The 22,704-nt window shown below is 33.5% G+C and overlaps 1 protein-coding gene across 4 annotated transcripts in view; it reads right to left on the reverse strand.

The window, feature by feature from the left end:
• Positions 1 to 2,996: 2,996 nt before the first annotated feature.
• LOC143240873 (paxillin-like) overlaps positions 2,997 to 22,704 on the reverse strand; it is a 54,249-nt gene continuing 34,541 nt past the window's right edge. For 2 of the 4 annotated variants that reach the window (XM_076484089.1, XM_076484087.1), the window contains 5 exons: positions 20,634 to 20,790; positions 18,794 to 19,009; positions 16,488 to 16,661; positions 13,953 to 14,183; positions 2,997 to 5,841 (listed from right to left, as the gene is read on the reverse strand). In XM_076484089.1, coding sequence (XP_076340204.1) covers positions 5,575 to 5,841; positions 13,953 to 14,183; positions 16,488 to 16,661; positions 18,794 to 19,009; positions 20,634 to 20,790 — 1,045 coding nt within the window. In that variant the 3' untranslated portion in view covers positions 2,997 to 5,574. Of the gene's footprint in view, positions 5,842 to 13,952; positions 14,184 to 16,487; positions 16,662 to 18,793; positions 19,010 to 20,633; positions 20,794 to 22,704 lie in introns of all 4 variants that reach the window. The other 2 variants (XM_076484088.1, XM_076484086.1) reach the window with 1 other exon arrangement.

A 22,704-nucleotide genomic window follows, 5' to 3' on the forward strand; every position in this document is an offset into this window, starting at 1 on the left:
AGAGGCCATCAGAACTGAATATTATAAATGAGTCACTATTAACTACAGTATAAACAATACATAAACACAATATGTGGGTAAATAATATGAAAAATAATAATTTTAATATTTATAATAAATGTAAAGTAATGGGAACATTTTTAACGCCTAGTAAATAGTTATGAAGGAAGTCCTGTAAGAACGTGTTAATAAAAATTGCAGAATAATAGATTTAAATAAAAAGACAAATTCCTGTTGCCATGGAGACACAATCGCAAACAGATGTTTCTGAATGTAGTATCCAGCTTTCGATTATTCTTAATAGGGAGGTCCTCTCCTTCTTCGGGAAGAAAGGAAGAATTACGCCCATATACTTCCCTAATATTGAAACAAGAACAAAAATAGTTTGATATCTAACATTACAGAAAGAAAACTATTTAACTCTCCTTTTACAAACATATTAAACATTCTTATTTGGATAACATGATTTATGCGTGTCTCTCTTGACTGATGTAAGTGATATGTCTGTGACGTGTGGAAAAGTAACTAACTTATAAAATGTATGAGCAAAATGATTCCATTCTAGTGAAACAAGTTATCCAGTGTGAAAACTGTGTCCGTATGGTCACATGCATCCACTAGAGAAATCAAAGAGCTCATAAAATAACGTTGTAATTTGCCTATGGTTTATGTTCAGAATTTTCACAAAAATGCTGCACTAAGGCTATTTAGAAACAGTTTGGCATAATTTTGAGCTGATAGACTAGTAAACAATATCCACTGCAAAATTATGAGTTACTGACAGCTCTCCAAATATCCGAAACTTTCTTCTACTCTTACATTATTCAATACTCCAAAGTGAGGAGTAAGTTCATGCATAAGCGGTTAAAAACAACAATAAAAAACAAACAAACAACAAAACAATAAATTTTCAAATCCACAAGCTAGTCACATTGTGCCTGGTTTGTCTTCTACAAAACAAAAGAACTGGTCCCCTTCCCCGCCAAAAAACTGAAACTATTCATTTTCCATGCAAAACCTAAACAGTGTCTAGTGTGATTAATTGCAGTTTTTTCTACATTATTGTGTGACACTTTGATAATAGAAATGTTGGAAGTTACAAATTCAAGGATCCACAAAAAGTTTGGTGAATAAATAATCTTAGGGTCATTCAGCGGTACGTTTATCGACTTACAGCGCTACAATCTGGGATTCAATTCCACGTAGTGGGCATAGCGCATATAACCTATTGAGAAGTTTTGCGCTAAAATAACCGAAATAAGTTAGAAAAATGATAAAAACCCATACTTAATTCTAGGGTTAAAGAATATGATCATCAATACAAAAACGGAAGGCTTTTACTTGCATAAGAACTGTAAATAATACGTACCAAAACGTTAACCGAGTTCTAAAATATAGGAGCAAGGCATGATTACTAATAGTTTCATAAAATTTCCAAGTTAAATAATATTTTTCTTTTATATCATAACGGATCCTAGAGGGAGATATATTACGTTTACCATTCCCTTAATCTTTTCTGCTGTGATATATAATTGTACAGAAAAATACGTTCATGTGATTCGATTTGTAGGGCACGTCTCTAGGGCTACAGAATCTTACGGTAAGAAAGTTGCAATTAGCGAGAAAATATGAAAAATTTACGGGAAAATTCTTAGAAGTCCTAAGCAAGAATAAATAAGAGTATATTTAATAACATATCAACCATGTTCTACCTGTTATTTCCAGTGTCAAACATCAGGACTTTTCGCACCTGTTGAGATACGTTTTTATATTAGCATGTCGTTTGACAACAACTGTAGTCGATGAAGTGTTTGAGCTACTGAAATGGTGAGCCCCTGTATATATTACTATGGAAAGTTCTAGAAAATCCTAATAAATTCTACGACATTCTAGAAAATTCTCGTAAGTTCGAGAAAATTCTCTATCAGCTACTCAGCAATGAATCTATATGGAATGTTCTGGAAAATGGGTAAATTTGAAAATTTCATTACCCAGGTCACAAAAGCAAAGTTTGAAGAGAAAAATAGGTCTTTTCCATTTACTTAGGCATTAAGCAACTGGGAAATAACACGTTCTGCCCAGGATAAAAAAAAAAAAGTAAAAATTTTGTTACACAGCATTATCTGTCTTTTGATTTTCCTAGCCGTAACATACAGTACTTTGTTTTCCAGCAGACTTATTCCCTTAATAGTGAAGGGGAATATTGACAAGGGTCAATATTGTGCCAGACCAGATCTTGAGAATTTTTTAGCTTTCTCATTTAACTTTATCCCTGCATGGCCTGGCACATATAGTACAATTTCTAAATACCACCAGTTATGATTCAAATTTAATCAAGTTTCAATCCATGCTTTATTTATAATGCATCAAGGTTTTTAGTTCTCTTGGTTACGTTGAAAAAGTAAAACTTACTTCATTGATGAAACATCACTCAATAGTATGGTATAAAAGAACTAAGAGTTATAAATATGAGTATAAATAATAAGAAAAGAAAATTAATCAGAAATCTATGGTATGGATACAAGATTTTGGCATCTTAAATACTTGACAAATCATAAGTTTAGATCTTATAAGTTTCAAAGTCAGTCTCCAAGGTGTGAGGAAAAGAGATTATATATCAGTACAATTTAGCTCAAATTAAGTAAAATTGCCTTTGATGTGGATCTTAGTTAATTTTTATCACTTAATTTTCAATTAAATGTTTGATTTTCTCAGATAAATACTTTCCTTCACAAAATCTAAAATACTAAAAATATGTTTACCTCTTTTATATGTTATAAAAATATTACAGTCAGTTTAACAGTTAAAATAGTTTAACATCTTTTGATAATGACTGCCAACAATATTTAAACTGCTATAATTATGAAATTAATTAATTAACCTCCAGTGGAATTTCATTCAATCCAAAGTAAAGTAGTAAAGTAGAAAAATTCCAAGGTAAAATACAAAGTTGAGTTCATATCTTTAAGGTGTAATTCAGTACTCAAACCCAGTCATAATAAAAAGTTATTTATTTCAAAGCTGTATGGAACCAAGACTTTGATATTGTTTTCCCATCTAACTCATTTGACCCACATTTACATGTGCTAGCAGTAACCAGTGAACAATGAATATATTTAAAAAGGATGAAATGTATAACATAAATTGAAAAACACGTTTGGTTTATAAGCTACTTTGTGTCAAATTGTTACACAATTTAGACCCCTATGAAAAGCACAACACATTACAGGTCACACGTACAGTTACCCAAGATAATTGGACTGTGATATACATTACAGAAAAACAAAACAAAACAAAGTCTGAAATATTTCTTTACAAAATGTAAACATCAAGTATGTGTTCAAACTGTTAATCATGCAAACATTTTACCAACATTACATCAAGTATAAAATCTAATGGTTGAGGATTTATAACACATGGCAAGAGAAAATGTATGCAATATACATACAACTATGGCTTGGTGTTATTTTAGAATTAATGGACCTTAACAATTGGCAAAATACTGCATTTTTCACTGCTGTATATCTTACAAAATCCTTCCTTATCCTCCCACATCTCCAAGAAGTGCATGAGCAGTGACTGGACCAACAACACACAAACATAACTAAAAACAGTAACTTAAAAAGATTCAAATAGCATTGAACCTTCCCATGTTGTGATATCATTAAACACATTTATACAAAACAATTTCATCTTTTAATGTACATTACTTCCTTCAAAATGTAAATATTACTGAACTCATGATAAACTTTGTCATGAAAACATGGTTATAAAGAAGTTTTATTAAAAGTGTTGCCATCTGTTACTTTTAAATGGGCTTAAGTAAAGTTTTGAGAATATGTCCAAGTATCATAATTTCAAAGTAAGCTTCTTATAAACTTGTGAACCATGCATAGTTTTGTTTAAATATGTGATAAAATAAGCACTAGCCTTTTGAGGTATAATTGAAAGTTGTAAGAAACATGACAACAGATACATATATATATTTGAAAACTTTAACAAGGATTTCTCTGAACATTCTGGAAGAATCGGGGGGTAAATAATGAAACTACCTATTTAAAATAATTTCCAAATTACATTAAAATCATACATTTCAGAGATACAGAGGTAAAATATATATGCATTAATGTCAACAGTAACTTTATACAAATTAATAAAATAGCTGTTGGTTTCATTTTCCTTACAGGTACATCATGACTTGGTTATTATGAAGTTACTTACTTCTGAAGTATTAGCAATCCGTAACCAAATTATAGTTTTGATCACTGAAACAATAAAAATCTTTTCACCAACAACTTAAATGTCATCTATGTAATGAGTTCACAATAAAAACAAAATCTGAATCAACATAACAATGAATCTTCATGTCTAAATACTGCACGTTATTTCAATGCACTGAAAAATTAGACTTCATACAGTTCAAAGGAAAATTCCAAGACTCTCAAATTCTGTCTTACAGAATTAATCTTTCATTAGTTAAATTTTAAAAAATTTGTCTGCCAGAAGAAACTGCAATATTAACAATTGACACAAAATATAAAGAAACCTAACTTTAATAACCAAACTTGTCTGTTTGCTTGAGTAATCTTTTTCAAAAAAGTTGATCATTTCACGAGAAATTTTTGCTGAAATTAAAAGTTTAGAACTTTAAAGGCCTTGATGGAAAATCAGCTACTAACCAGAAATTGAAGTGTTGGAATTTCTCAAGACTTACATTAATTTTAACCTTGTACCTTAAATTTTTAGCTAAACTATGGACATCAAACAATCAGCTGAGCAATATCTGTTCACTGAACTAACCAAAAAATGAGCAGTCTTTCGATAAAATGAAAACAAAGTAAAACCATGGCCTTAGTTAAAATACATCCTTTCAACCACCTGGTTAATGTACATTCATTTAGCCAGCTAAGAATACACATTCAGTAACTTGAAAAATGTACTTCAAACAGCTGAGTTTATCTAATTAAAGGAACTGATAGAAAAATCTTAGCTATCATTTGCATGAAAACATAACTGTTGAGCATAATGCTATGTTTCATTCATTCAAATAGCTAAAAACTATGATTGTTCAGATGACAAACACGTTGACTTGTATACTTAGCATGCAAATCCAAAACAATCATTTCATACCTAAATAGCTTCAAATACTATAACCAATATGTAGATGTTCCTGCCTACTTGATTATTGTAAAAAATGAGCTATAAAACTCTAACATTAAAAACGGTTAAAATCTGTATTACAAAACAGAGATGTCATAGCTTTTGAATACTTCAAGCAACATATTAGCTATATAAATGTACTATAGAAACCAGCTGCCCCTAATGTAAGTTATCCGTTTTTTATCCATAAAATATACTACAGCAAACAACAACAAAATTTCAAAGCCTAACAGGTACATGCTGATACTTGACATAATCCAAAACTTAATCAAATAATTATCAAAGCTTTGCTAGGCCACTCAAAATAATAAAACTAAAATTTCAGTTGATGAGATTCACCATTAAAAGAAAAAAAGAAGAACGAAAAAAGTTGTACAACTCTGACAAACTTCTCCACCACTGCCAAGCTCAAGTTTAACCAAAAAGTTTTTCAAAACAAACATGGCAATATGGCTTATCATTCTGTTCCTTAAAAGTTCCTTTGTTCAACTGCTTAAGACAGAATGAGCACACAAAATGCTCTGGGTGGAACTTTTTGAACATGGCTGTGATACAACGGCCAGAAATGGGCTTGTGGCAACCAGCACAGAGAGAACCTCGTTTTGCATGATAGTGAGTTTCACAGTACGGTTGTCCCTCATGATCATAGAAACTTCCTCCATTGAATGACTGCCTGCAGTCCTACAAGGTAAAAAAAAACATCATGCTCATGTCTATAAAAAAATGAATATTAATACTGTAATATATATTAATAAAAGCATGGTCTAATGATTTTCTACAGTTCATATCAATATATATGAAACACCTGGTAATCCAAATTCTTCCATGAGATTAATATAAAATATTCCATGCCATGAAGAATTTAGAATTACCAATCTAGATGATGTAGCAAAAATATAATGAAATCTAATTAAAAAATTAAGCAACTGTAAATCAGTTATGACCAAGTCCCTGATAATTGCCAGATATCCAATTCCTGACTAAACAAATATGACCTCTTACATATCCTTTGGCTAGAAACAATCTAATGCCTCATGGTGGTTCCTTATTTATCATTCACAAAACACAGTACTTAATATACTTTGTGTGACCAGTGCTGAATCAAGATGATCATAGGGTCTTGGCACCTCCTGTTTGTAGGCCCTACAAGCTGTACAAATTAAACCAAAAGTTAGATAAATTATAGATTAAATAAATTATAAATTCTGGTTTATAATTTATCACTTATATGTATATAATATATACTTGCTGTTTATGTGTGCTAATACATTGTAGTTATATACCAGCTGTATGTTTTTGTATATAGACATTAGTTTGTGTACTCGCATCACATCTTATTACTTAAAGATGTGATAATGTTTTTACAGGTAGGTATTTCATGTTTACTGGCACAAAGCTACTAGGCTATCTGTGATAAACAAGATGTAGTACACTATAATGGTATATGGAAATAAAGATAAAAATATGTAAAATTAAAACCTGCCAGGAAGACTGAAGCATTAAGTTCAAACTTGCTGTCAGTCACCTGAAGTTGGCCTTTCCAGTCCTGGGTTCAGATCAAAATAAAATTAAAATGTGCAAAAGAAATCTTGCTAAAACAGTATACAGTCCAATAAAAACTTTAAATTATGTTAAAAAAGACCAACGGCTCTTAAAAATGCAAAAACATGAGTAAGGCAGCCAGTATCACTTATGACATTGGCTAATGTCAAGGACAAACCCGCCCTGAAAATATGTTTAAAATGGTGTATCGTTCTTGGTTGTAACAATGGCATAATAATAAAATATGTACGATTGTGATCTGAGAGCCACACAGACCACACATTGTTGCATTAGTACCAGATAAAAGAAAGTGGCATGTTAAAAAAATGTGACCAATGTATAGTGTAGTCAAAACAACTTCCTCCCTTTGATCTTTACAGAAACAAGATGGCCAAAGAGCTAAAGAAGGCTTGATTTGAAAAAGGTTATTATTTTGTTGTTCACTCCAGGTTGACTGCCAACTGGTGTGTAGTTGAGTTTTGATAACTGGACCAAAGTCCATGTACGAGGGCTGTTCAAAAAATACGCGGACTGACGTCATAAAACAAAATGTACTTTATTTAGAAGTTACAGGTCTGGGACCGCTTCAAAGTACTCTCCTCCCCAATGCACACACTTATCCCAACGGTGTTTCCACTTGTTGAAACAGTCCTGGTACGCTTCTTTTGTAATGTCCTCCAGCTCCTTCGTTGCATTTTCCTTAATCTCAGGAATCGTCTCAAATCTTCTTCCTTTCAAGGGTCTTTTGAGTTTGGAGAAAAAGAAAAAATCGCAAGGAGCAAGGTAAGGTGAGTAGGGGGGTGGGGAACAACAGTGATCGAGTGTTTGGCCAAAAACTAACGAGTTCTGAGGGGCTGAATTTTGCAGCAACGCAGTGCATCTTCAATTTTGCAGTCAAAATCTCGTAACAACATCCAACTGATATCCCACACTCTTCAGCAAGCTCCCCTGACAGTCAGACGTCGATTTGCCCTCACCAGGGTGTTGATTTTGTCGACGTGTGGGTCGTCAGTTGACGTGGAAGGACGTCCAGGACGCTCATCATCTTCAATGGACTGTCGACCATCCTTAAAACGTTCATGCCACTTGAAACATGCCGTACGCTTCATAGCAACATCACCGTAAGCCGTGTTAAGCATAGCAAAAGTTTCAGTCGCAGATTTTCCGAGTTTAACACGAAATTTCACAGCAAGTCGTTGCTCCTTCAGTTCATTCATTCTGAAATCCGCCAAACGAAAAAATCGCACTTCACTTAAAACCGCGTAGCTAATACACAAATGAAGATATCTGCAATCGGGAAATGGCGTCGTAATCAGCTGATCTGTGCGAACCTAGCGGATTCCCCTGGAACCAACTGGAGCTGCACAATTCAAACAGTCTGCGTATTTTTTGAACAGACCTCGTATGGAACAGGGATGGTGGTGATAGAGCTAGAGAAGATGGACTTTGCTGCTCTGTCAGCTAGCTCATTCCCACAAACACCAACATGACCTGGTATCCAAAAAAACTGGACAGAGATAGATGATACAGTAAAATGGGCCAGTTTGTTTTGGATATTGCTAAGAATAGAATGGTAAATAACATGGAATGATGTCAGAGCCAATAGACAGTTGAGTGAATCAGTATAGATCGTACAATTCGTATATTGCATAGTTTCAATATGATTCAGGACAAGAGAAATGGCATACAATTTGGTAGTGAACACAGAAACTGTAGAGAGAATTCTGTGTGTTACAACCAAACTGTAACAAACCATGGCAAAACCTATAGAAAAGTGTGGCCCACTCAGGATGGAAAACACAACCCCAAATAGGATGCTGTGGTAAAATCAAAGTTTGGAAGCATACCTAAGAAACAATTGCAAACAGCAAATATACAGAGGTGGTTCATGGGACTCCATGTGTGTGTTTTCTTATAGCAAAGCCACAAAGGGCTATCTGCTCAGCCCACCGAGGGGAATCGAACCCCTGATTTTAGCATTGTAAATCCGGAGACATACCGCTGTACTAGTGGGGGGCTCATGGGACTCCACACACAAACTTTGGACTGGAGAAGTACAAAAGGCCCTAGTGCAAAGCTGAAGCTCCTGATAGTGAATAGGATCCAGTATTTTCAGTGCTGAGGTTCTGGCAGAACCATAAACAATAGACCCATAGTCAAGTTTAGATCAGATAAGGGCATGATAAACTTTAAGCATGGAGTGTTGATCCACTCCCCCAGAGGTGGAAGAGAGGATACAGAGGATGTTTAGTGCTCTTATACATTTGACACAATATTGCTTGATATGGGAAATAAAGTTTAATTTACAGTCAAGACCTAAGAACTTTGGCTCAGGGACAATAGGAAGTACAGCATCATTAATATGAAGCTCTGGATCTGGATGAATACTCTGCTGGTGGCAGAAATGTACACAAACAGTTTTAGGGAGAGAAAGTTAAAAACCATTTGCTGTGGTCCACTTAAGTATATGATTGATTACAGTTTGTAGCTGCCCCTCAATAAACCTCATATTTGATAACTGACATGAGATGTGAAAATCAACAAAAAGATCATTTGTAACTGTAGGGTGTAGCTGATCACTGATGGCATTAATCTTTATTATGAAAAGTGTGACACTTGGAATACAGCCATGAGGGACTCCAAGTTTCTGTGGGAAAAACGGGAAGGTGTTGTGCCCACACAAACCTAGAATTGGTGGTTCATTACAAAATGCTTAAAAAAAAGTGGCAAATTGCCACGCAATCCGTATGAATGAAGGTCTCGCAAGATGCCACATCTCCATGGAGGAATTGTGACTATATTAGTAGGTTTTAAAAATGTTTTCTGTGAAGAAAGACATTTGGGATGATAAAAGCCAATCAAATCCTTGATGTCATTCACATCTGATTGAAAACCTAGACAGTTCCATTGGAATAGCATGGCCATTTTTTCTTTATTTTGGAGGAGAATATGGCATGGAGACCTTCTGTTCTCAACTGCACTTTTTTTCTTTACTGGATGTGGATTGGTCACTCTCTAGCGATCCTGTTCTGGATCGAGTAGACAGGTCGGAGTTTGTAGACATACATTCCAGTGATTGAAAACGTGAATGAATGGGCTGTATAATTTTTGGGATGTCAAGAGAGAAGATCCCATGGAAACACCTGGGCTTGAACAAGGTGAAGTTGGGCAATTACTGGAAGGTGTGGTAGGGACAGAGATAGAAGTAGATACTTATTCATTAACTTTGTTGATTTTGGAGGGTACTACATTAAGATGTACTGTTGAGGATTCTGTACGATTCACGGAAAGGTCTGTCTGGACTCCTACTGTAGTAGTGGAATGGATAACAGCAGCATAAGTCAGAGAAATTGGGAATAGTAATTTCCAAACCTCTGGGTAGTAATATTATGAACTGTCTAGAGATGTTGTACTTCTTTCTCTTCCACTCATTTAGGACAAAGTAAAATAGGAAGGATGTGAACCATTACAGTTAACACAATGCAGTTTTAGTTGGCATTCAAAAGCATCACAAGCACATGTTAAGAAACCATGGCAAGACATTTTCAAGTGACCAAACCATTGACAATGAAAACATCTAACAGGGTTAGGAATATAAGGCTGTAACTTATAATTCAGATATCCTGCCTTGACTGTGGTAGGAAGATGTGATGTTGCAAATGTTAATATTAGAACATTTGTCGGCTCCATAAACCTGTCTCTATGAGTAAAAATTTGATGCATGGCTGTAACACCTTGGCTGGTGAAACCTGCGAGGATCTGACTCTAAAATAATCTGTAAATCCCTCTCAACTATAACTCCTCTGGAAGAATTCAAAGTAGAATGAGGAGTAACCTCAATGGGTATATTCCCAATGGCCTTTGATTTCAAGAGGAGTTTGGAATATTGTGATGAAGCTGTTTCCACTGAAATGTCCCCAGACCGTAATTTTTGTTACCAATTTAGGTGAGCCAGCAAGCCCTTCTAAACCCTTCTGAATAAAAAATGGAGACATCTGCCCTAAGGGCTTTTCAGTTAAAGAATGTATAACTAAAAATCGCAGGACAGATTCAAGTTGTGAGTTTGAATGTACAGAGTTATCAATGTGAAGTCGTTTGCCAGTAGTCAGATTTTTCTCTATGCTGTCATGCTTGTTTATTTTTTTCATGTGAGGGGTATCCATCAGAAAAAAAAGAAAGAATATTTCAGTGCCCACTGACCCCATCCAACATGGAGCTCTACAAGGGGAAGCACTACAGTGCCACATAAGGTCACTGCAATGATGCCAGGATTTCATGAGCATTATATCCGCACACCAGTATCAGACATAATGTCCACTATATCTGTTGAGGATGTCCTACACTGGCACTCAGTTGACCCTGGCCCCAAATGGACTAGCTGACTGATCTTGAGGGGCCAACCCCAAGACTGCCTATCTACAGGAATTCAAGGCCAAAGTGGTGTGTTAAAGTTGGAACCCTTCAACCACCAGGATCCTCTCTCCCCTTCACGGGTCACCACACACGGCCAACACACAGGTGGATGTTTAGATCCCAGAGGAGGTAAACTGAAAATACAGAACCTTATCTGGGAGTTCCTCTCACCACGTACAGGAATCCACATCAAGTGGATGTGTATTTCATGTTTTTATGCTTATTTTTTGGCTCTTTAAAATTAACTTAAGAAAAATTTTCATGGACCCACAGTTTTTGTAGGCCCTAGGTGTTGTGCCTATTCTGCCTAATAAATATTCTGGCCCTATATATGTGACACATGGGCTAAATAACAAGGCCAGAAGCTTAAGATTTAGGCATTGCATCTATACTTAGAAAAAAAAAAATCGTTTTAAGCCAAATGAAATATTTCTTCACAGTACATGAGTATTAGTAAACAGAACAGCCCTGATGTTAGCCACAGCAACTATAGAAACTAGTTGATTTATATTTTTCTTAATAAATATTTTACCATGCTTAAAAATGTCATTACCTCTACCACTAAAGATGGTGAAGGTTTGTTTTCACCCCTGCTTGTGTTTGTTTGCATGTAAAATTTCTCAAAAATGACTGAATGGATTTGGTCAATGATCCAACTTTAGAAATTATTAGTTGTTGGAGGACCAAAGTCACAGCAAGGACACACACATACACACTAAAAAAAAATAGCACAAACCCCTATTTGTTGTTACGGGGACTGATTTTACTCTATAACTCAGTCAACTATAAACACATTTTGATGAAACTTGGTACACATATGTAAAATATTATTCCTCATTGTCCTGTCACATTCACTGATAATAATGGACATATGGACACATTTTCATATTTTTCCAAGAGTTGAATATGATCAATGCTTCATGGTCCCTCTAGTTTATTTACGCTATCAAACAGTATAATGTACCTTGAAATAAATTACGTCTAATTTAGAACTACTCCACCAGAAGAAGGGCAATCTGTCACCAGCACAGCTACTCTTTTAATAGAATGTCTTTCAAGAAGAAACATAATACATCCTTATTTTATGTTTATAGCACACAACTCTAAGTTTAAAATATAACAATCATGCGAAATGTCTGGCACAATATCACAGAACAGGTGGTATACCAGGTATGCATTATACGTGAACAGAATGAAAATGTACAAGACAACCCAAAATCTGCTGTATCCATTAGACAAAAGGTTTATCAGATACAAAACACTACTAGCAATGAGTTCATAACATACTTGATAACCACATACATTATCTGAAAAATTGAAGTTATAAAGCAATTTTTTTCTTCAATTAACTGCTTAAGGATACTTCATATAAAGTAACAGTGCAAAACATCTGTTAATAATGTTAGGTGTTTATATATAATACTTACCCTATGGTAGAAAATGTTACAATGACTTTTTTAATTGTGAGATCACTAATACATGAGGTTTGAATATGTTTCTAAATAGGTCTTAAAAAATTAGTATTTCTGCATCTTAAACCTAAAAATGATTAGTTCAAGTAACTATTGAAAATATATACAAACCAAAGAGGCAGAGTGCACATTACATATTCAGTAAACCATAATGCTATATGTATGGTGTTAACAATTATTCCTATGCATACAATACAGCCTCCCTGAAAAGTGCATTGAACAATTTCAAAGTTAATACTAAAACAGTGAATGCAACAGTAATACAGATTGTGATGACATCTTTCTATTTCAAATTAGTCATTATCAAATATCACAGTTTAAGTAGCAGTACAACCAATATCACATTTATCTGTATAAACTACTAGCAATGATTTTATTGCACTGAGGATATCTGCTGTACTACTGACCCAAGCCCACCCATATAAAATATCATTCAACTCGCATAACCCCCATCCAAATGTCCTACTGTCCAGAGTTCACACATACTACTTCTGTAGTACTAAACCAAGTCCATTTATTCCACTTATTGCTAATGATCCAAAACCACACATACTGCTGGCCTGAATCCACTTACATTGCTCACTGTACTGTTCCCATGAGATTTCTCATACTACTAGTTACTATGCTCCTGACATTAACCCACTGATCCTACATAAGGTACTACTGAAGTGAGCTCATTCATATTTATCACACTGACTACTGTACTATACATACAAAAGAACATTAAATGATGAAGAAACTTTACCAATTATGTTAAAGTATGTGTTATAAATATGCATAAATTACTATTTCTAATTCTAAGTGAAATAAAAGTGTCAATAACAAGGCAATACAAAATATCTATCATATAAATAAGCTGTTACTATAACATGTATGCAAATTTTGTCAGTACAATGAGACAAATTATGCCATTATAGTAATATGCTAAGTTAGACATATTGATATCTAAAACTATGAATAACTGTATACAAAGTTCACTTAAAGTAATACAGATTTCTAGGTTTAACACTTTATGTGCATATAAACTTAAAGTTGACATACAACTAGGCAATAAAAACTACCTAATGTACAAATACGTCAAATTACACATTAATGCTTAAAACATTAAATATAAAGCAACATAGATGGTTTACTCTAAAAAATATTAAAATAAAACACCATAAATTAAACAAAATCTCTACCTAAATTTAAGCTGTATTTTTTCTTATTGTATAAACATAAATTTAAAATATAAAATTACCATGAAAATAAATCTAATTTCAAAGCTCATAAATGTTGCAGAATTAACTATTCAGTAAGTTGGATATATTTTTTTGTTCAGTATTCTTATATGATTTAAAATACTACCAATCATATTATACCTACCATACAAACAAAACATTCTGGGTGCCACTGATTGTTCAGTGCCGAAATATAGTTTTCTGTGATTGGACGATTACAGCCACCACACTTAGGAGCAAACAGCTCAAAATAGTCATCTTGACAATAGGGTTTTCCATCTTGTTCATGAAAACCTTCTTCATCAAACTGTCGACCACACTGAGTGCAGAAAAAGTGTTCTGGATGCCAGGTTTTGTCCAAAGCTGTAACACATTTCTGTTTAAAACAGATAAAAAGACTATTTTTAAACACCATTTAAATCATTCACTCCTATTCTTTTAAAACTAAAAATATGCATTTTGTATTGTTAGACTCAACCACTTACTTGAGTAGAGCTTCAAAAGATGAGAATAAGAAAAGGAGAGGAAAAAAAAACTCTTTTAGAAATTAATAGGGAAAATTTAGAATAATTTCATAGCATTCACATACTAGCTGGTCAAAAGTTTAAGACCATACCAAAACGAATTCCAAAAGAGGGTAGGAAATGCCCAACAAAAAGTCTCAGTAGTGAGTTACACAGCCGTTATTACAAATAACTTCAAACATTCGCTTTGGCATGGTCAATACAAGTGTTTGCAGAAGGCTGGCTGGAATCTTATTCCAAGTGGTGAAAATGGCTTCACAAAGATCATGCAGTGTTTGGAATTGACGTCCATTTCTATAGACTTCCCTTGCCATCCTCTCCCAAACATTTTCAGTAGGGTTAAGTTCGGGTGAACATGCTGGATGGTCCAAAAGAATCATGCTATTTGCCATGAAAAAGTCCTTTGTCTTGCAGGCATTGGCATTGACCTGCTGAAAGATCCAGTCATTTCCACCCAAGAGATGGCCTCCAGTCAATAAGAATGCTCTCTCCAACATGCCAGTGTAGCTAGCTGCTGTTTGACACCCCTGTATAACCTGAAGCTCCATTGTTCCATGGAAGAAGAAAGCACCCCAGATCATGATGGAACCTCCTCCACTGTGTTGTGTAGAAAATGTCTCTGGTGGGATATCCTTATTGTGCCAGTAATGTTGGGAACCATCTGCACCATCCAAGTTAAATTTTTTCTCATCAGAGAACGAAACCTTCGTCCACTTTTCTACGTTCCATATTTGGTGCTTCTCAGCAAATTTCACCAAGCTGTTTTGTGGTGTGGAAAGAGACGAGGCCTTTGAAGACATTTACAGTTTTTAAAGCCTTTCTCTCGTAGATGCTGTCTTATTGTTCGTGAGCTGCATTCTGCATCTGTAAGGGCCTTAATCTGGTTCGATGATCGGCTGATGTCTTGCCGAACAACCCGTTGAATCCTCCTGCTCAATACCGGCGAAATTTGCTTGGGCTGACCACTTGAAATTCTTGTTCTGTATCCCTCAGGGTTTTTTAAGGAATTTGAAACAGCAGGTTTACTATGCCCAATCTCACCAGCGATGGCACGTTGAAAGAGTCTTTACTTTTGCAGCATGACAATTCTGCCACGTTCAAGCTCTGTCAACTTTGCCATGTTTTTATCCAATGTAACACAGGAGATGTCAGTGGGAGATGTTGACAATGCTTATGCTTTAACACAAATGACTAAATTTCGTTATGTGTTTAACAATTAACGTTTCGTTTTAGCATGGTCTTAAACTTTTGACCAGCTAGTATTTAGGCTAATTTCATAGCGTTCACATTTTCCCTATTAAATGCTAAAAAAGTGTTTTTTTCCTCTCCTTTTCTTATTTTCATCTTTCGAAGCTCTACTCAAATAAGTGGTTGAGTCTAACAATACAAAATGCATATTTTTTCTTTATGTTCATTGGCCTTAAGATTTTGGCCAGTGGTGTATCAGTGACAATATAAATTCATCCTTGAGGCTAACATCAACATATTTGGCTTTATTTAACTTTTTTGTGTTTTCTCTGCATTATCTAGAACTATGACAGGCAATTTATCTAAATCTTAGCTATAATGTGGCATAGTAACTACTGCCCAAATCATAGGAGTTATAAAAGGTAAGAATAACATTCAAAATATGTATCTCATCAAAGTAGTTCCACACAAAAAACCTTCAGTCATCATTAACAAGTTCTCTTTCAAAAACAATTTGGTTCATAACTAAGTGTAAAAGCAATGCAAAAAGACTATCTGCCCATAACTAGCAGATTAAAGGGAAGGCAGCAAGTTAAAATTATTGACCACTAATTCATGTGCTACATTCATCAAACAAGTGAATTAAAAAATTATTCTAACAGAACATGAATTATGAATCCTCAGATTTTTTGAGTATACTAGCTACTAGGAAACATCAAAAACAGACCTCAACTACTTAATTATTTAGTTACTTATAAAATATTTATAGATAAGTATTTTAAAATTTGGAACTCTATAAACTCTACTTTATTTTAAGAATCCCAGTTTTATTAAACCTTTCCTCTGCTACATAAAATTATCTATGTCTACACACTTAAAATATCATTTTCAATGAAGAGACTTTTATTAGGAAAAACTTAAATGATATTTCAATGTACAATGGTTCAGGAGTATAATTATTAACTCACATCAAGAATTGGCCCATTACAATAAGCACAACGTGGAGAAAATATGTTGTGATAGTCTGTTTCACAATAAGGTTCTCCATCTCGTTCAAAAAAGTTTTTTGTTCCAAGTTCCTGATTACAGTGGTTACAGGTGAAATGTTCTGGGTGCCATGTTTTCCCTAAAGCAGTAACCACCTATATATAAATATAAGTTTTATATAATCAATAACAACCAACCAACAAAAGCAGTTACACAAACAATCAAGTGTTTGAGAAACCCCTTATTTTCTTCAGGAACTGTATTTGCATCTTACACCCTCTACACATACAATGAAGGTGCTGGGCCTGAAGTTCAAAACTACTATGATTAACACTCCTACGAAAAGACGTTTCTAGTCCTGATTTCTCCAAGCCCGTTCCCCTGGCTGTGGTTTCGCTAGATAGTAGATTGGGACAGTGGGAATCTCGTTAATCCATTCATTAATGGATTTAAATGGCAATTTCATTTAAATACAAAATTATTAGCCTAATATTAATAACCTTTCAAGTTGCTCTGGGGCCTATTAGGCCCCACTTTTCATAGGAGTGTTAAAGTAAATTTTAGAGAATGTTCTCAAAAAAGTAAAATGGAACTTTCACAGCTATATGTTAAACAAGAAAGGTTTTGAAATTAATTCAATTAAAAAAATATCTACCTTAAAAAGAACTTTTTGTAATCATTTACAAGGTTCTATAGATTATGCATGTGAAATGTGAAAACTATAAAGATAATAAACAGTATTTTTATATTAAAAAAATCATCTTGCAGGTAAACCATTCAGCATCTAATGTACTTTTCTACATTCAAATAAGGAATTTTTATGATAAATAGTAGAACAACTAAATATATTTTCTTAAACTACATAATTTCATGAGTTTATGTCAAGTGAAAACAATTTTATCCATTCATTTATTTTTGAAACCAAATATAACAGTAGTTTTGTAACATGCACCACATTTGAGCATGTCTTCATTACTGGGTTAAAACCCTAAGGGAAGAAGGGGGGAGTATTGAAAACTGACAGAAAGTGAGAAATGGGTGACTGCTCTAGGAGAGTGTCATGCTTCTATTGGTAGAGGGTTGTCACATGCTCTATGCGTGCATGCATGTTTTGTTACAGCAAAGCCACCTCAGACCATCTGCTGTGTCCCTGAGAAGAATAGAATCCATGATTTTAGCATTTTAAATATGAAGGCTTAAATTGTTGCTGTCTCACCAAATTAAACATGTTAAATAAGCAGCTTAAACTTGTGGCACATAAAAGCTAGTTTGTTAATTGAGAAAAAGGTTTTTCAATGTGTTAGAGAACAGTGGAAGAACGAGAAAAGTTATTATATGAGCAAAAGTATTATCTTATTGGAATTCTACATTGATAGGTTTAAGCAACAGTAAACAAACAGAAGCTCATAGGTTAAGGAAACATGTTAGAAAACAAAGTACTTGAGATCAGAACTGATTGATTAAATTGAATGATACCAAGAAAACAATTGATTAATCAAAACCAGTGTTTCCAGTTATTATTGTTTTTTTATCATGACAATTATTCAAATAATAAAAATATTTCCATTGCAATTTCTCATTACCATTGTTAGTTATTTCAAAGTTATTAAACTTAACTGACTAGTGTCATAATTCATAAAAATAATAAACTAATTGAAATTAGGGTTTCTGATTATTACTGTTTTTGATTATTACAATCATCTAAGTCTTATGTGAGAATAACTGCTTAATTGAATGTAACTGATAAGTGAGCCTTTGATTAATTTATTAAATTCTACTAATCCACAAGCTCTACTGATGACACAACTAACAGGAATTTGCATTCACTGAAAGCATCTGGTGGTAATAAAGATTTTTGCTCTCATGGACTAATATATTGTATATACGTGAACTGCCATAACAGGATTATCTTCTACTATGAAAAGTATCTCATAGTAACAACAGAATTTATGCATTAGTAAATAAATCATAATATTTGACAATATTATCTTCCAAATTAACCGTCCTTTTATATACAGTGAATTATTAAAATATTTAAATTCTCAACTACACCATTATAAACTGCAGTTGAGAGAAGTTTTCAATGTGTTTATTAGCTATTAAATAGAGATAAAAAATGCTGCCATATTCAGCAAGCATGATATATTATTCACAGCATACAATTTTCTTTGAGACAAAAATGAAAAAAAACAATATTGCATTCTCTATTTCAGGAAAATTAACTATCATATCAAACAATTTCTTACAACTATTCGAATTATCCATATTCTGTGATACTGCTTCATACCTGTCCAACAATGGGTTTGTTACAGGCAGCACAGTGACCCTTAGCTGTAGTGTTAACTCCCTGTTTGTTCATATCACACTGAAGGGTACCCAGCATGGAATCCAGCTGATTGTTACGGCCAACAACTGTAGAAGGAGTTGGAGCAGGAGGCTGTTTAGGTAGTTTATGAGGCTTGGCATAAGCTGGTTCTCCACTTGACTGGCTGGTGTTGTTCAGCTGTGGTATAAAAAACAAGTGTTATTACAATGGAACATTATCTAACTCAAACTCTATATTGGTGAATGTACTAAAAGTGAAAATAAAGAAACTATTTTCATATGGCAGTAACTATTAATTTTGCTCAAAATAAGATAATTTTAAAAAGTATTTTAAACAAGATACTATTACGAGTAACTACTTTTATCCTACGCCTCCTAATTCCTGTTCTGAACTATGATTACAATCTGCCATACAACTAAGACTTGTCTACCAAAAGTGTAGGTCCATGCTATAGCAACAATACCATATATCTAAGACATGTATTCCCTTAAGTACAAGGTTAGGGTGTATTTACATTTTTATATACAACAAATGTTTGTATTTAATTAATACAGAGTTCAATGTTTATCACAATTTACATTACACGAGAGCTGTTTTTAATACTGACATATACAGTAACCACAATTCATCAAGTAGCTTGTGCTTGTCTCTGTCTTAGTACCAGTCTATAAGATAACGAGAATTATTCATACAGCTAAGGATTGTCTTGGCACTAATACCCATTTTGATGGTAGCTATAATTCATTATATCACTATGACTTATCTGCCTTAGTACCAGTTTGGATACTAACTACATTTCACTACACAGCAAGAGCTTGTCTTTGCCCTAGTACTAGTCTAGGTGGTAACCATAATTCACCATATAGATAGGTATTATTTTGATTCCTAAAATCAGTACAGATGATAACCATAACTTGTTATACAGCAGAGATTGTCTTGGCCATAGTAGCAGTCCAGATAGTAACCACAATTCATCATACAGATAGGGCTTGACTTAACCTTAGTACTGGTCTAGACTATAACTACTATCTACTATGTAATTCTCAAAGATGTATTTCCACAAACAAAGGACAGGCTATGGTTACATTCTCCTACGCTAAGGTCTTGTCTTTTAACTGGTATAGGGTTTACCTATAAACACAATTTTTCATGTATCTGACATACTTATACTGGTATAGGATCACACTGTAACCACAATCAATCACTTATTCAAGTTAACTTGCTGGCAGATAGCAACCACAATCAAGTGTTATTAAAACTTCTCTCTCATCTTTCCTGAGTTCAAGATGTAACACAATCTACAAACTTCAGGGTGAATCAGAATTATTTCAAGCATATTATTGGATATTTGTATAAAAAAATGTATGTATATAAAACACACATACACACAACATAATTCATTGCAAATTTATTAAAATAAACATTCACTAATACATGAATTTCAAAAGATTATTATATACATTAAATAATTCCTCCCTCATCAGGTTATGCAAGGTATTTAATAGAAATTAATCTTTGTGGGATAAAACTGTCTAAATAGGAAAACAAGCAGTCCCAGTGATGGTGAAAATTTTTAATATTTATCTTAGTTTACATAATTCCAAATACAAAATAAATTAGTCAGATAGCTTCATAGTAGTTTCATACTGTAGTTAAATGATAGTTATTACCAGGGGTATAATTTTAATTTTTAATTATTATCTTGAAACAAGATACAATTACAGAATAAATTAGATTCAATACATGAACAGATGAGCTTAAAATGAAACAAACTTCTTTTCTCTTGTTTTCCAATCCATACCTTAAAGTCAGAGAGAGAAGCCATGAGATCATCTAACTCCTTGGTGGCTGAAGATGCCATGGGTGTAGTTGAGGTTGAATAGTGACCAGCTGATGATGGGTAGTTGACAGCAGTGACAGTTTCACAATGGGTGGTTTGGGTTAACACAGGAGTAGGTCTACTAGTGTTAAACAGAATATAAAAATGTCACAGTATAAGATAACAGCTAATAATCAAATGTATATTTTTAGTTTCTGTGGTTAACTTCATTTATTTTTTTATTTTATTTTTCAAAATAGCCACTAGATTACTACACTTTGTTTTCTGGGTTACTGTAGATTGGCTTGATAAATGTTTGATCATCTGCTCAATTAAGCTTGTCTAATTGTTTTCTTCTACAAACATAACTGTTCTTCAAACAAAAAGACTTTGAATAATTATTAATTCAGCAGACTGCATATTCTTCTACTGATCATTCACTCATAAAATGCCAATTGATTACACACAAAAAACAATGTTTTACAAAACTTGAACTTATCTTTTAGCTGCTACTAATACCAAAACAAAGCATGTTAACCCAAAACCTCTCAGTCTGAGAAGGGAGACAACTTTATCTCTGTGAAGATCTGCTTAGTGCTTCAAACTTTTACAGTGGGTGGGGTAAAGAAGGCCTTAGATTAGAGGAAACACCCTCTTTCATGTGTGTAGGTGGCATAGCTTGACTTTCACCAGCTAGACTGAACAACCTTGTAACCTGATCTCTTACAAAGTAAGACAACAGCTACATGTGTTCCTACTACAAAAGATGACCTAGCTTGAAGGACACAGCAGACACACTATCAATGCTCTTTAAAATTATAGTATTACATCATTAACATATTGGTACAGTTAAACATGCATAAAGATATTTAAAATGTATCTTGACAGGAAAACTAGCAGTTTTTACTTTTTTTATTTCTTGAGTAAACAAAATATAATCATATCTTACAATATTTCATAAAACGTTACTAAAAGTTGACTAATGCCAAGCTTGTACTGATAGTTTACTACTGCAAATAATAGTCTGAATTTACATACTTAAACTAAATTTTCCTTAATTTCTTAACTACGTTACTTATATGCCTGATACAAGTTTAAAATTAGATTGGACAAGACTGACAAACATTTATGACACAAGAAGTTATTCTTTTCACTGAACAATATACTTAAAAAAAACAACAATCATGATATTGATGACACAAAAATAATGCAAACAATGAGTTAGTGTAAGAAGCTAGTGGAATTACATTATGAAAAGCTAAAAACCTGCATTATAAAGCTACAAAAAGTGTCACACAGCTTACTGATTGAAACTATGTAGTATTGTACACTGTGGTGTGAACATAAATTCAGAAATGCATTTAAGCTTCAGAGAACTAAGTTTTGATATGGAACTATATAAAGCTATAAACTTTGGTGTGAAACTACACAAAATTACATGGAATGACACTACACAAAATTACATGGAATAAAACTACACAAAACTATAGGATATGATTTCAACAAGAGTTCACTTTAAACAACCATTTGTATGTTATTGCAAAAAACTAAATTTACATACTAAAATAAAAATAAGCTAGAAGTGTGACACTTCGTAATAAGTTACAGAAAGAAAAAAGTAAAAATTACAGACATTATAACATACAATATGCATCTTTCAGAAAGAAAGAGTGTGGCATTATACATTATGGTAAAAGTGATAAGTAATTGTTTAACATTACAATAACACACTGCGTTGCAGAAGCAGTTAGAAACACAGTGAAACATGACAAATTACAGTTAGGAAACATAGTAAGTATCAGTATATGTTTCAAATACATAGAAAGGAATTATATAATGATGTAGTTACAAAAAAAAATCTGTGTAACAATACCAGTTACAAACTGTACTATTACAAGTCACATATAGAAATTGTTATATTACAGTTATAAACTGTAAAGCATGTCAAGTTATACAAGAAAACTGTACCAATTACCATTATAAACAGTAGAGTATACAGAGTAGAAAACTGATATTGCTGTTATAAACTGTATAAAATGTTGGATTACACCAA

The sequence above is a fragment of the Tachypleus tridentatus genome, chromosome 13 (genome assembly GCF_004210375.1).
Source record: "Tachypleus tridentatus isolate NWPU-2018 chromosome 13, ASM421037v1, whole genome shotgun sequence".
Classification (NCBI taxonomy): domain Eukaryota; kingdom Metazoa; phylum Arthropoda; class Merostomata; order Xiphosura; family Limulidae; genus Tachypleus; species Tachypleus tridentatus.